This window comes from Heloderma suspectum, chromosome 13 (assembly GCF_057233095.1).
Source record: "Heloderma suspectum isolate Gila_16-S chromosome 13, 16-S_ref, whole genome shotgun sequence".
NCBI lineage: Eukaryota > Metazoa > Chordata > Lepidosauria > Squamata > Helodermatidae > Heloderma > Heloderma suspectum.
The window spans coordinates 7281784-7297674 of record NC_139470.1 but is presented as its reverse complement, the minus strand read 5'-3'; the positions used below and the strand labels follow the sequence as shown (position 1 = coordinate 7297674).

The following is a 15891-nucleotide window of genomic DNA, read 5'->3' as shown; positions in this document are numbered from 1 at the left end:
TCCATCTGCTTGATAGATGTTCCGTTTCTGCTTCTTACAGGAGGTGAATTGTTTCGTGCACACCCTGGAGGGCTTCATATGTACGATCGCTGTCACCCAATATTTTACATTGTTTTTTGTTGTTCTATTCCTTCTGACATCACCTGTCACTTGAGCACTTGCAGAAAGACAGTTAATAAATATGGGATGGGGGATTTTAATTAAGCAATGCTGATTTTCCAGGACCCCTATACACATGACGAATTTCCTGCATAGATGTCACTGCTATGTGGGAAAGGGCATTGCCCCACATGTATATGGTGTCATGCATGATGTGGTTGTAGAGCAGCAATTTCAAGTAAAGTCAAGACATAGCTGTCCTCACACAATCCAATGCATATATTGCAGGGGTGGGAAACTTGTGGCCCTCCAGACATTTTGGCATACTACTCCCATCATTCCTCTCCACTGGTTATGCTGGTTAGGGCTGATGGGAATGGTAGGCCAAAACATCTGGAGGCCCACTAGTTGCCCACCCTCAGCCTATCTATTCCTGCGTTTTGTTCCCACAGTGGCCAACCAGATGCCCACGGAAAGCCCACAAGCAGGACACAAGTGCAGCAGCACCTGTCTCTAACCTCACTCCTGTTCCCCAGCAACTGGCATACAGAGGCATGTTGCCTCTGATACAGGATGTAATATACTAGTCATGCATACATGACTAGTAGCCACTAAAGCCTTATCCTCCATGAATTTGTCTAATCCCCTATTAAGGCCATGCAAGTTGATGGCCATCCAGATTTTAAAGTCATCAATGTTGATGGTAGCAAATTCCATACTTTAGCTATGCACTGTGTGAAGAAGTCCTTCCTTTTATCTGTCCTGAATCTTCTGCCACTCAGCCACTGGATCCTACCATTAAGGGGGGGGGAGCGAGAGAGAGCAAGAGAGCTCTTCCTACTTACTTTCTCCACAACATGCATAATTGTATACACCTGTCAGGTTTGGATCTGAGCCCATAGAGTCCCAAAGTAGCTCTGATTCTGAGGAGATGATAGAGTCCATGGGAGAGGAACCCCCTCAGGTTTCAGAGGCGCAGCTGGAGTGGGAGCTCCCCCCCCCCGGCTTACATTCCTGGGAGCAATACTGACCCTGGCATGGAAAGGGAGGGACAACTTGAGCTTTTAGACGCGAGGCGCAGGCTCAAGCAAGAGGTTGTGGGAGCCGAGCTGAGGTGCTTGGCCCGTTTGGCTCAACGTCAGCAGCTCCGCCCCAAGGCCCCACAGGAAAGGGGGAAAATTTCCTCTCCTACTCCTTAAGTTCAGAGAGTTGCTGCGCTTTTCTTCAAACAGAGACCAACTGACGTCCTAACTCTTAGAAACCCCTGGCAGGCTGTTCCTATGTATTTCCTCTGAGTCTCAGGCAATTAGCATCTGTAAGCTTCATTAGGTTGAATGGAAATAAAGCCTTGGAAAGCAGCCCTTTTGTCTGGTTGATGCTGGGTGTTGATTCTGGCTATTAGAGGATTCAGAAGGTAACAGGGGCATTCCTGACAGCACCTCTATCATGTTCCCCTCCCACTTATCTTCCTTTTTCTACGTTATAGAGGCCCAAACATTAAAACTTTTCCTCCTAGGGGAGTTGCTCCAGCCCCATGGCCATTTTGGCTGCCCTTTTCTGCAGTGGGACTATATGCATACAAACTGCATGGGCAGTGCTTTTTGCAAGGTCTCAGATCGTGCATACAAGCCTATGCCTGTACAGTTGTACACATGTAGACATGCAGTCGAGCAGTAGATATATAAACAGATGTGTGTCTGGAGGGCTGGCACTTCTGGCTACACCGCATTGGCAGTACGTGCATTGGATCTTGTCAAAAGGCCATGTTTGTATGTATGTACAAGTGTGTGTGATACGTAAGAAGAGGACCTGTCCCCAAATCCTCTGCATCATTTTAAGGTCCTCCTTTGAAGCTCATTTAAATGAATTTCTGAGATTTCGGCCCAACTGAAAATACAGACTCATCTTCAGTGTGCCTTTTTTGTTCTGTGAGTCTAATGTGGCTTCTAGGCCTCTGCTTTCATGAAAGTTCTCTCAGCATTATGTGGTCTCTATGTCTTAAATAATTACCTCTTTGATAAGTCCATCCACCCACCCACCCACCCCCGTGTCCCTGTGGTCAACTACCTTATCTGCTAATAAGGAGCCGCTGAGCATCAAGGCTTTCAACAGATGTCTTTGTGACATGCAGTAGGAGAGCTTTTTAGTTAATTAAATTGCTGTGCTCGAGGTGCTGTCCTTCTTTGGAGTGGGGTCAAGGAAGGAGAGGGGTGCACATTTAATAGATAGGGCATCTTTTCTGTCCCATTGTTGTTGTTGTTGTTCCTCTTGTTGGAGCCACGTCTTAAGGGACTTCTTTGAGATAACAGCGAGTGGCTCAGGACAGCTCTTTCTCCAAACTATGTTACCTTCAGGAAACGCTATGAATTTGCTAGGGGACCCTTGAAGGCTGCAGAGGATACTGGGATATATCCTAGGCTGCAGAGGATTCTAGGACATCTTCTAGGATATGCAGGCTTTCGTTCGGGCTGCTAGTTAGGCCTCTTGGGCCACACTCGTGACCTACATATGTGGACAACACTCTCCTAAAGCTTCATATTAAGCTTCAGTCAGGGAATCAGAGCTAGGATGCCGAGCCAGGCAGTCAGAGCTGAAGGGCACACAGCAACTCACCAGAGCTTGTTGCTTCGGCAGAGTCCCAGCCCAAACAGGACATCCCTTCCCTTTATAGCTTTTCCTGTTTGGGAGGGCCCAACTGCTAGCTAGCCTGGAAGACGTTCCAAGTTGCCATTCTGGTAGCTCATCACGCAGGGCAGCACTGCACAGAACTGAAGGTTCCCAGCTCTAGCCCCTGCAGGTGCAGCTCCCAACACAAAGGTTGATTGTGGGGAGGGGGGTTGTCTTTTGTAAGGGAAGCTTGTCTGCTCTGTTTAATCTCGTCATTGGAGAACTGCTGCTAAACTTGTAAAGAACCCCAGCATTCCCAGGAACACAAGCTAAAGCTGGGGTGCTGAACCTTTTTCAGCCCAAGGGCCAAGTTCCATTTCAGAGAAGCATTTATTTATTAATTTATTACATTTACATCCTGCCTTTTTTTCCTCTTGCAAGGAACACAAGGCAGCTTACATGATCCTCCTCCTCTCCATTTTATCCTCACAACAACCCTGTGAGGTAGGTCCAGCTGAGAGTTAGTTACTGGCCCAAAGTCACCCAGTGAGCTTCATGGCCAAGTGGGGACTAGAACCTACTTCTCCTAAGTCCCAGTCCAACACTCTAACCAGTACACCACACTGGCTCTCTTTTGGGGGCCACATTCCAGTGGTGGGTAGGTCCTAAAGCAAAAGGGGCAGAGCCTAAGGCAAAAGGGACGTGGCCACATATACCAAAAACTGTAAAAACTGGGAAACCACTAAATGATCAGCGGCAGAGTGAAGGGGGTATGGCCATCTGGGGAACCCTGAATGGGACCCGTGAGCCTGATTTAGCCTGTGAGCCTGAGGTTCTGCATCTCTGATCGAAAGACTACTAATATAGGTCATTGCAGGAACATAGGAAGCTGCATTCCCCCACAATCTTCTCATGTCCTCCTTGCGGGTCCTGGTCAACAGCTGGTTGGCCACTGTGTGAACAGAATGCTGGACTAGATGGACCCTTCGTCTAATCCAGCATGGCTCTTCTTATGTTCTGATGCATTGGTCCATCTAGCCCAGTAGTAGTTACTCTGATAGTGGTTCCCCAGCATCTTTGGCAGTGACAGGCCTTTCTCAGTTCTGCTATTTAATAACTGGAGATGCTGGGGATTGAACCTGGGACCTTCCAGGTGCAAAGCAAGTGTTTTACTGCTGAGCATTGGCTGCATGACCACTGCTAGGTTTTCTGCATGTAATCTGGGAGATGGGGACAGGTGGGCAGGAAGCAATGTAGTTTTAAGAACTTCATTCCTTGATGGGGAATGGAAATGGAGGCTGTGGTGAAAGAGTGACAGTAGGCGATGAAACCTCATGCTCACACCGTCAGTTAAACAGCATAAACCCCACAACAGTTAACTAATTCAGCAGGAGGGGTGGTTGGCTTGGATCTTTCTTCCTCCCTCCTCCTCTGGATGTGGAGGTGATGGGAGATCTTGTGGTGGTTCATTGTGGCTATGGCTGTGTGTATCCCGTGATTCCACTGAAGTGCAGAATCTAGTACTCAGTGCATAATTCAGTTTCTGAGCAATGCCAGCTTTCTAATTCATTGGCATCATGTTTTTCCCTGCCTCTTTCTTTTATTGGGGTAGGGGAACAAGTTTCTGGTCCTTAAGGGCTGCAAAGATATGTTTGGAATTGTGTGGGCAATAACTGCCAAAATCTCAGAAGCTAGAATAAGGTTTCCAGGGGTTGTGGGAAGGGCTTCAGGAAGCTCCTTGCTCCCTTTCCCATGATTAGCAAAATGAGAATGATGAAAAACAGCCACAACAGTAGAATAGATCATGCAAATTATGAGGTTCAGGCTTGCTCGATTTGCAAAATTTTATACAGGTCACCGAATCATCTTTCCTTGGTGCAGAAATTTGAGTGTTGAACTTGGATGCTTTAAATGCAGAGTGCATGGAGCCCAAATTACACTGACGGTGCTGTGGTGTTGTGTTTTAGCCAAATGTACCCAGCACCAAAACCCTCTCCAAACCTTGTTTCTTTCTTTCCCTGCCTTGTTTTAGGATGTGGGGCTATTGGAGTATCAGCACCATCCCAGGGATTACCCTTCCCACCTGCCTCCTGGGTCTATCTTGCAGCCGCAGCGAAGGAGGCCATCCTTGTTATCGGAATTCCAGCCTGGGAACGAAAGGTAAGGGGAATGGGGAAGTCTTTGTAGATAGTGCTGTGTGGAGCTCTTGTGCATTGGTAAAGGTGGGGCTGTAAGGGGAGGTTCCAAAACCTTGAACTGTAGATTGACAGCCAAGGGAGCAACTGAGATGAACCTTTGGCAGAGATCCCAGCAACGTGGGGCATACAGAGTCATTTGCTGCCCTGAGGCCTTGAGTTGTGTGGTGCGTGCTTTGCATCCTCTGATCCCTTACGGTGTTGCAGGGAAGGTGAAGCAGTGTGCCATCTAGGAGTTGCTCCTTGGCTTTTTCTGTGTGCCTTGCGCGAGATTTTGGGAGCAGTTATTGTCCGATTTTGGTGGGGCTGTGAATCCATTCTGGCTTTTTGTCAGAACCAGCCATAACTCGAAAGGAGCTGTCCAAGGTGCTGAAACCTAGCCCAAAATATGCTCAGCACCTTGGATAGCTCTTTTAGAGTTTTGAGTGGTTCTGAATGAAACCCAGAATAGATTCACAGACCCACCAAAATTGGAGTCACCAGCCTCCACCGTTGGATTATATACCTTTCCATACCTTTTTTGTGAGCAGCTGCTGAGTTGTTTGTGCAGCTGGTGGTTCTCGGAGGCCTTATATGCCTCCCTTGCTGCTCTTGATGGCCCTCAGCTGGTATAGTCCTTCCCCACGCTGAGGGGGAGTGGTAGAGCACATGCTTTGCATGCAGAAGTTCAATTCCTGGAATCTCCATTTAAATTGGTTGATGGTTATAGGAAGACCATTTTCTTCTGGAGGCCTTGGAGATGCCAACCAAAGTAGGTAATACTAAACTAGATGGACCAGTAGTTTGACCTGGTATAAGGCAGAGCTCTGCTCTGCTAGAGCAGGAGTATGCAACGTTTTGGACACATGGGCACGTTTGGCCAGTTGAGAAACTGTTCTGGGCACCTCAACAAAATGTCCATGCTGCAGACAAAAACACCAACCTCCAACCTCCAGCCACCTGCCATCTTCATTTCCTAAGAATGTCTCTGAGTCCCATGTGTCACCCAGAGGCAATTCAGGGTAAAGGAAGATGGGAGCAGCTAGACATAGGGATTTTGGAGAAATCCATTTGGACAGTGGAGTTCAATGAGTTTGACGAGTTTTCCTAGTCCTGACCCCCCAGACTTCGTTTTGGTTCCTGCTATGGTGCCTGACTTGATCTGCAGTGAGTCAAGCCAGTTCGTGGATTCTCCAGGAATTTTGTGCATTTGGGAGGGAGGAAGATTCCATAATGTGTGCAAAATTCTAAGCAATTTGTGCAAATTACGGCTGAATTTGTGCAAATTACGCAAATTATGGCTGAATTTGAGTAATTTGCACAAATGTAGGTGTGATTTGCTCATATTACTCAGAAATTTACATAAATTGTAGAACCTTCCCAAAAAGAATTTGAGCAAAAAAGTCATGAGAGTTTGGGGAACAGCCTGCAGCTTGGCTCACAGACACAAAGCGTTGTACATATTGTGGGACTCAGTTGAGCCAAAAACGAAACGAATTTCACAGTGACAGACATCCCTAGCTAGAGGCTCTCAATTTGCTTTGAAGCGGTTGCAGCTGCTGGTAAGAGATTTTGTTATTTTGAAAAAAAAGTAGGAGCAAGACACCATGGCAGGTACCAAGAAAGATGTTGGAGGGTGCACTGGGACCCACAGGCACCACGTTGCCTACCTCTTCCCTAGTGGGTCACCGTCAATCAGAGTAGGCAGTACTAAGCTAGATGGACCAATAGTCTGCCCTGGGATAATTTCATTTATTACATTTCTATACCGCCAAATAGCCAAAGCTCTCTGGGCAGTGGAATGAATGTATAAGGCAGCTCTCAGCCTGGGACTCTGCACTGCAGTTGCCAGTCATAGTAGACAATACTTCCTGTGTCCCTGTGCTGAACACCTAACCCTCATCTTACGCTGGTCTGCTCTGCTTCCCTCCCTCCCTTGTACTTCACCCAGCCCTTACCTAAATATTAGACGTTAAGAGTAGGGGAACCCCCTTCCCGCTCCCAAATGTTGTGAGTTGAATAGTAATGAAACTCTGTTGGTTTTCTGCTGAATGTCTCTTGAGAGCAGCATTTTGGTTTCCTCTGCACGGAGGCATGTCTTCATAAAAAGATTGTCATCCTTGAGCAAAAGGCCAATGAAGATAAGAGAGGAAGTAATCAATGATTAGTTGGATGAAGTCCGGTGTAGGCTGAAATTGATGGACTTGATGAGATTAAACGTTTAGAAGAACATCTTGTCTGTGAAAGCATTTCAGTTATCATAAGATTGCCGTATATTTGGCAGAAGGGCCGGATATAAATAAATAAACAAAATAAAATAACTGAGTTCACTGTTTCTGTTGAGGATGTGGCCTTTTATTCATTTTGCTCTGTAGTCTACCCTATCCTGAAGTTTAGGGGGTTGTAACCTTGCAAAGCCTGTCCCTTGCCAGCAACATCATAAAATTAAAGTTTACGAATTTACCTTTCCTTATCTGATTCCTAGATTAACCCTGAGCCCCCAAGGGCGCACCAAACAGGTCAGTCTTGCAAAGTTGCTAGAAAGTGAATGTCCGAAGCTGTCAGGCAGTTGGTCCACCTGTTAGAGGCTGTTCAGGTTATCTTGAGCAGACAAGGGTCTCTCCCATCTCTACCTAGACATGCCAGGGATTGTACCTGGGATCTTCGGCACGCAAAGCAGGTGCTCTACCAGTGAGTTACAAATGCTCCCTGAGACATTCATGCCTATGAGCATGCCTAGAGTCTTAGGCTCGTGCCTATAGACTTTGGGCTGTCTGTAGTGGGTGGGATTTCCATAATTGGGGCTTGCCAGTGAGGTTTCACCTCTTTCTTTCTTTCTTTCTTTCTTTCTTTCTTTCTTTCTTTCTTTCTTTCGTTCATCAATTTATATACTGCTTACCATATCTAAGAAAATATCTCTGAGGGCTTTACCAAAAAAAATAAATAAATCACAATAAATACAGGATCTCCTCAGCAGCTAATCACTCACTGAACCTGACTCATAAATGGTATCATCAAGAGTGCATCCTTTGGTGGATCTCAGATCACACCAAGGGAAGAAGTTGCCCCTATGTTATTCTGGGGCCTAAACCTTGGGTGGTGCTCAAATAGGAATAGGGAGAGCCAAAGCAGACGTTGGCATTTCCTCCTTTTGGAGGTTCCCAGAGGGCTGGGTGGGTGTTGACGAGGGGATTTTTTTTAATGTATCGCATATACCTGGTGAGATCATTTAATTGGGGCTTCTTCCAATTTCATGAACTGTGACAGCTTGAAGAATTTCCTAACGACGTTTCTTGGAAGTGGCTGCCAAAGGGAGGCTATGGAGTTCCTTCCTTTCTCCATCAGTGGAAGTTTTCAAATATAGACTGCATAAACATATGTCAGGGGCGGCTTGGGCCTAATTAATCTTGCTTTAGCACAGCAGTGGTGGACTTAGATGACCTTTCGTGGACCTTTCCCACACCCCCATGCACCCCTCCTTCGTGTTTCTTGGATCGCCTGCTGGCCCGAGGCTGCAGCTGGTGGTGAGGGGCAGGCCCGGCCTGTCACAGCAAATATTTCTGGGTTTCTCTGGCACAGAAGTGATTCCCTCATTTCCCCCTCACCTCCCGCCTCCCTTCGCCAGAGGAGCAGGGAAGAGCAGGCACCCGTGCAGCTGAGTCCTCCTTGGCAGATTCAAGCGAGACGCGTCTGTAAGAGCTTTGGCTTGATTCCCAGGTTCCGATTGCTTGGCTTCCAGCAGAGGCAGCTGGCTCTTGTGGGCTGGCGGCGGGGAGGTGGAAGCAAGAAGCGGCAAGCACAAGTAAGGCCTGTGAATCTGGAAGAGAGGACGCAAATGAACGGCAAACACAAAACTCCACTGTGTCTCTCAGGGGAGGGGAGAAACTCAGCCTGCGTCCGACAGCCAAGCGTGACATGGACCAGCAGTGGCTAAAACCTCCCCCCTTCTCCTTGACGTTACATAGAAGAATATTCAAAAAGGGAAGGGGGGGTTGCGATTACTGTCTCAAAGCAGATCCTCCTCAAATGCCTTGACGATCTGTTTTCCCTTTGCCACTGCAAATCTGGCACTTGGTTGATGGTGATGAGGGTGCTTTGGGAACCGTCAGCAAAATGGCTGCCCTTTGGAAATCGCCATTGTTGGAGATCTGCTGGAGGGCCGTTTTAATTTTATTTTCATTCCAACCCCTACTTCCAAGCCTGTCTGTGGGCTGTCTTTGTATAGGCTTTTTGTGGAGGCAAAAATGAGGCCAAGTGAACTATCTGAGTCATTTTCCGCATTAGAATTCAACAGGACCCAAACTGGAATCCTTCCCGATCTGTCTACTGGTGCGCCATTTCAGGCCGCAGAATGTGGAAGAGTATTGTCCTCTCGGGCCTCAACATAGCTTCACGTGTGCCCCAATGGTTCTTTCTGAGGACAGTCTTGAGTGAGTCACTGGCTGTATAACAACAGATTTGGGCCTTGCTCAAGGTATTTCTGCCTGCTGGTTCCTCTCTTGACTCCTTGTCTATCTGCTCCCCTTCCAGTGTGTCAGATTCCATATTAGCTGGCTTGCTCTCCTGCCCTCAGCTCAGGCTCCTGTCCATTTCCTAGTTTTCCACATAACTAGTTTTCAAGGAAACCCACATAGGAAATTCATCACCACCTACTTGTTTGTGGGGTAGTGTTCTGACTGCTTACACATGGTCTTCAGCCTTGCTGCAGATGGATGTCATGATTCAGACTTTCAGGGTTGCGTTCTTATCAGTCTTGCCCCAGAGCTGCATCTAAGTCTGGTCCCAATTTTGCTCGGACTTTGCAGCTTGACTCCTTTCAGCCCAGTGCTGACGCCTTTATGTCTATATCCATCCATCCATCCACACACACACACATTTCTAAACTCTTCTTTTGCTCTAAAAACAGCTCCCAAGGCTCCCAACAATAAAAATAGCATTTAACACCAAAATGCTTTCACCTTCCCTGGCAAAGGAATTTACTTACAGAGAAAGTTACTTCCAAATCCTGCAGTAAAATTGGTTCAGTCCAGCCTTCCCCAACCCGGTGCCCTCCAGATGTGCTTTTGCTGCATCTCTTCTATCACTCAGATTGCTCCCAGTCATTGGCTATGCTGGCTGGGAATTATGGGAGTTGCAGTCCAACGTATCTAGAGGGCACTAGTTTGGGAAAGGATGTTTCAGGATCTCTACCATATTTTGCTTCTGAGTGTACAGTATGGCCCTGGGATGCTTTTAATCAGGTATTGCGTCTCAGACCTTCAAACGCATTCAGAGTGCTCTGCCACGAAGCAAGACCATACCTAAGCAAGATGAGCTCTTCTCGATCATCCCAGAGTGCAGGACACGGAATCATGGGCTCAAGTTACAGGAAGCCAGATTCCGGCTGAACATCAGGAAGAACTTCCTGACTGTTAGCGCCGTACAACAATGGAACCAATTCCCTAGGGAGGTGGTGGGCTTTCCCACACTGGAGTTATTCAAGAAGAGGCTGGACAGCCATCTGTTGGGGATGCTCTGACTTGGATTCCTGCATTGAGCAGGGGGTTGGACTCGATGGCCTTGTAGGCCCCTTCCAACCCTACTATTCTATGATTCTACCTCATTCATTGTTTGTGGGCCTTATTCTGGAAGGTTTCCCCTCGCCGTGTGTGCAGCAGGCCCTGCCAGCTGGAACAAATGAGCTTTGAAAAGTTATTTCAAGATCTCCTTTTTGGTACATGTCATACCACATATAATTGAAGAGGAATGTTCTGGCAGGTCTACTTTTCTCCCCACCCCACCCCCGGTTGGCCTGTGTCCTGCTTGTACCACCCTGGGTTCCACTGGACAGCTCAGAAATGGTGTAGAATTGTTCAGGAATACTTGATTGATGTTCTCAGTACCCCAAATTTAGGATTTTATATAGCAATGGGATTGGAAGTATATATATTTAAACATCACAATGGGTGGTGACTGACTTGCTTATTTTAGTGCATGTTTTTCAATGTCCAGTAACGGTAGTTCTTTGGGCAGTATACAGATAGATTAAAATAATAAAATACAAGCTCAAAATAAAACAATATAGATAAAACAGCATCAGATAAAAGCAACATCAAACCATCTGCAGCTCTTAAAAGCACTAAAACCATTTCCAAAATGCCACTGCCTCTTGAAGAATCTGAGGTGGGGTGCAGTGTGACTGTATCCACCGAGAGAGCACCACCCTGACAAGGTAAATTGAAGAATCATAGCAAGCTTTCCTGGGTCAAACCCCAGTCTACTGTCTGGGCCTCCAGCTCATAAAATATGAATGCAGGTTTTGGCATACTTTCTATGCTTTCCCCAAGGGTAATGTATAAAATCCTCCGGAAACGCTTCACGGGTATTGATCCCCGTTGGCACTACTTATGTGCGTAATCATTATCTGCATATTGCAGTATTATTGTTCCCGTATGACAGATGGAGGGCCACTTAGCTAAGGCTACCCAAGCTACCGAAGTTGCTGATGGCCGAGTGTGATGGGAAGCAGGCCTTTCTTTCTTTCTTTATTTATTTATTACATTTATATCCCGCCATTTTTCCTCTTTAAGAAACCCAAGGCGGCATACATAATCCTCCTCCTCTCCATTTTATCCTCACAACAACACCCCTGTGAGGTAGGTTGGGCTGAGAGTCTGTGACTGGCCCAAAGCCACCCAGTGAGCTTCCATGGCCAAGTGGGGACTAGAACCTGGATCTCCTGGCTCCCAGTCCAACACTCTCGCCACTACACCACACTGGCTCTCCTTTGAAACTTTGCAGCATGAAAAAGGAACTGTCAGGTCAGAGGCTGGGAGATGGGGTGGAGTACCCTAGTAAGGGACTTGGGTTCATGTTTATTTGAGCCTCAGTGTCTGTTTTGGGCCAAGAGGGGAAAAGAGCTATGCCAGATTGATGTATTGGCAGGTCCAGATGTGTGTACAAGCAAAACCTGAGCGCGACAGAGTTCTCCAAATTCCACCTCTAAACGTGCTTGGTCTTGTGTCCATTTCAGACTGCAACCTTTGTTTCCTTTCCACATGAAAATCTGTGCTTATTTTCCCAAACGTACCCACCTTTGAAACCTACACATTTTTCTCCCATGGATTGAAGTGTGTCTGTGCACATTTTCCAAAACTACACAGCCCAGTAGTGCTAGCTTAGGAAGCTGTCTTATCCTCAGTCATCCCCTTGGTCCTTCTAGCCAGTATGGCCGACACAGATCGGCAGTGGCTCTCCAGGGTTTTGGCAGGCTTATTTCCTAGCCCTACTTGGATTCAGGCCCCTAATCACCCAAATGTTCGATTAGCCACCCTGTCAACAGAGCAGTATTTCCTGCTTGATGCATATCTGGGCTCAGTTTCTGCATCCAAGAACTGACCTTGGGGACCTCTCAGCCCTAGCCTAGCGCTGTCATCTGGGACATCCCAGTACATGCTCCTAGCTCCACTTCCCCCCACTGTCTTTCACTACATCTATATAACAGGTGTGAGGGTGTGGGGAAATGGGGTAATGTTTGCAAAACCACTTCAGGAAATGAATATGAAAGTGCGTGTAGTGCTTTTAGAGGGGGGAATGATTAATTATAATTTGGTCCTGAGGGAAGAAATGAAAGCTATAATAAACGACGATGCCCGTTATTTTCTGTATTTATTTTTGCTCCAAATCCATAGTAGTAACGGTACTTTTTTCTGAAGGAGGTTTGATTATTTTTGTAGTTTTGTGAGTCATTCCTACTTGGAGTTGGCTATTGTTTTTTATTGTGTGTGTTTTTCTTCCTGGCAATTAAGGTTTTGAAGCATTTGTCCCATGGTAACGAGAAGCATGGTCCTTTTGTCAATAACAATATATTCTGCTCACGTTAATAAGCTGACATGCGCTCACGGCCCTCTGAAGCGGACATGTGGAGTGTGTGCAAGAGGGGAAAGCTTAATTGCTATTCTTATTGAAAGCGATTAATCCTCTTGATTGAGGAGCTGGAAACATGGTGTGCGCAGGGCGGGGGGAGGTTGCAACACTTACAATGCTAATGCCAACTACGATGGCAGAAAGCAGATTTACGAGGCTTAAGATGCAGCTGGATACCTTTGGGAAGGATCTTCTCTTTCACCATTTGGAGGCGATGGCCACAGATCCATTTTGGTGGGCTACTGTTGCCGGCAGGCATGAAACCCACAGGTGACTCCAAAGGAGTCTGGACTCCGACCCACAGTTGGCCTCGAACAGATGACCCCAGAGATGTCAAGTTGGGTTCAGCTTTGCGCCCCCCCGAGCTCTGGCTAAAGGGAGGAACTGCAGGAAGACTGCTTTGAAAGCCTCCTACACCTAATAGGCCAGAGCGGAGCAGGAGATGTTCTCTGGTCTCCAGTGAAAGCCACTAGGCCTGTGTAGAAAGGCTTTTCCTGGCTACTGACTGTCTTCACTTCTGTCTGTATTTGTCTTTTCCTGCCTGCAGGCAGCACAAGAGCAGGGGCTGACAAAAGGTGTTACCTCCAATTCAGGTGAGGAGAGTCCTTGTAGGTATTGATCAGAAGAGCCAGTGTGATGTAGTGGTTAGAGTGTTGGACTTGGGAGATCTGGGTTCTAGTCCTCACTCGGCCATGAAGTTCACTGACTCTCAGCCTAACCCACCTCACCAGGTTCTTGTGGGAGAGGAGGAGGACCATGTAAGGTGCCTTGGGTTCTTTTCACGAGGGAAAAAGGTAGAATTTGAAATGTAATAATAAATAAATAGATAAGGGTGTTGGGGTGGGTTGTTCTTCCCTGAAACATTCTACATAATGTAGAATGGCAGCGTGGCCAAGGGAGGCCAGAAGTTGATGACAAGGCAACAGAGAGAAGCTGAATCAGTGCTGAGTTGAATGATTCTGGGAAGCATGGATTCAAGTTGACTTCTGACCTGGTGTGCGTGTGAGATCATAGTGGTCTGCCTCGCAGGGCTGTTGTGAAGATGAAAGCTATGAAAAGATCAAACTGCTTTGCAAGTGGAAGAAGTTCAGTGTAAAGACATGCACTGTCCACTTTCGGACAACCATGTATTGGCCCATTAAGTTGAGGTATGCATGAGTGTTTTGCCTGCGCTCAGACCCTTTGCTGCCTTCCTTTGCCATGAGTTGCAGTCAAACCTAGAAGTCTCCAATTAATCATAATTTCCAATTTAATACGAACCAGGAAACTATGGTTATCACCTTCAGAACAAGCCAGTACATTAAACCAATTTCAAGCCATGATTTAATACCCTGGCACGTTCTGGAGCTAATAACCATAGTTTCCCAGCTCAGATGAACTGATTAATTAGAGGCTTCTTGGTTCGATTGTAACATGTCTGTCAAGCATCCTGGTTGAATCTCAGGTTGTGTGAATCGGCACAATGTGACAGACACTCAGATTGAAAGGTTGGCCAGTATCAGAGGTGACAAGGAAAATCAGAGGCAAAATGGTGGACAGTCAACCAGGTGGTGTGACAGGGATAGCCTGGGATCTTCTTAATCAGAGATGACCAACACATGACCAACACGCCACATGCAGCCCCCCCCATTCATTTTTGTATCCCCCCCCTCCCCAAGTTTCCCTGCCACTGCTGAATTTGTCGCTGTGGTTGTGGCAGCAAAAATATTGCTGCTGTTTTTGCCTCTGCTGCTGCACCAACAGCAAAGTTGGCACCAGGGGTGTGGGGTCTGGCCCCCGGTAGGTTCTCCACCCCTGTCCTACAGCAAGGTGCCCAGAATGAGGGAGAGCAGCAGAGCTGGGAGCTTTATAGCAGGCAGAGTGTCAGGATTGGCCCTGTGTGGTCACATGGTTCTCAGGACTGGAGGATTCTGGATGATTGTGAGAACAACTCAGCCTGAATTGCCCACAGTTCTGTTTCCTGGCTAGCAGCCACAGTGGCATAAGAAGTAGGAAATGGGTGCCTGACCCCCAGGGCTCCTAGGCCAAGCCCTGACAATATCTATCCCAGCAAGTTGTAATTTGTACCTGTTTCTGTCTTCCTGATGCCAAAGATGTCTCCTTGCATTTCTGAACTGAATAATATCTTGTGGTGGCTCTCTCTGATGGTTTTCTTCCTTCCTTCCTTCCTTCCTTCCTTCCTTCCTTTCTCTCTCTCCCCACCCCTACCTCCCTCAGGTCGCAGGAGTTGCACACTCGAGGTGAGACGCATCCTTACCTTTCTGACCTGAGCAAACAGTCGGAAATGGAGTTCATTGAGACGAAACGGCCCCGGTTGGAGCTGCTGCAAGAACCACTGCTGAGGCACTCACCTCTGCTCAGCCAGAGTCAGCAGGCAGGGACAGAGGATCCCTCCAAGGTAAGCCCAGGGAGCCTGCGTACAGCAAGGCACAGTGGGGCGTGTGTTGGCTTTCTGAGAATGTCTGCAAGAATTGCGATGTGTGTCTTTGGAAGGCTGTCTCTACGATCCATAATATCCGTGCTCAGTTTGCAATATATGGCAGCAGGTTGATTTTTAGCGTTTAACTCTGGCAGAGAAGGCTGAAGATTTGGACGCTAGGAAGAGGCCTTAGGAGGGTGAGAGGAGCTAAGAGGGGCAGAGTGGCAGAACAACGGGGGGCACAGTAGGTAGCTGATGGGTTGAGAAGCAGGAATTGGAGAAACAAAGAGATGTAGTCACAAATGTGGTCACAAAAAGGAAATGGAAAGAAGGCCAAGTAACAAAGGAAGAGTACAGGCAGGTAGCACAGAATTGCAGGGATGGTGTCAGGAAGGCTAAAGCTGAGAACGAGCTGAGGTTAGCGAGGGATGCTAAAAACAACAAAAAGGCTTTCTTCAGCTACGTGCATAGTAAAAGGCAGAGGAAAGAAATGGTTGTTCAGCTATTAAATAAAGATGGCAAAACGATAACAGATGACAAAGAAAAGGCAGAGGTGCTCAATTCCTATTTTGGCTCAGTCTTCTCCCAAAAGAGGGTCTATGACCCCCCTGGCAAAGGCGAAGTACAAGCTGAAGGGGCAGGATTGCAGCTTGAGATTGATAGGCATATGGTCAAGGAACACCTCAT

General features: G+C 47.2%; 1 protein-coding gene across 21 annotated transcripts in view; it reads left to right on the top strand.

Moving 5' to 3' along the window:
- Positions 1–15891, top strand: part of NCOR2 (nuclear receptor corepressor 2) — a 414582-nt gene that overhangs the window by 164607 nt on the left and 234084 nt on the right. For all 21 annotated transcript variants that reach the window (XM_084819282.1, XM_084819284.1, XM_084819296.1 and 18 more), the window contains 2 exons: positions 4739–4866; positions 15003–15183. In XM_084819282.1, coding sequence (XP_084675408.1) covers positions 4739–4866; positions 15003–15183 — 309 coding nt within the window. The remainder of the gene's footprint in view (positions 1–4738; positions 4867–15002; positions 15184–15891) is intronic.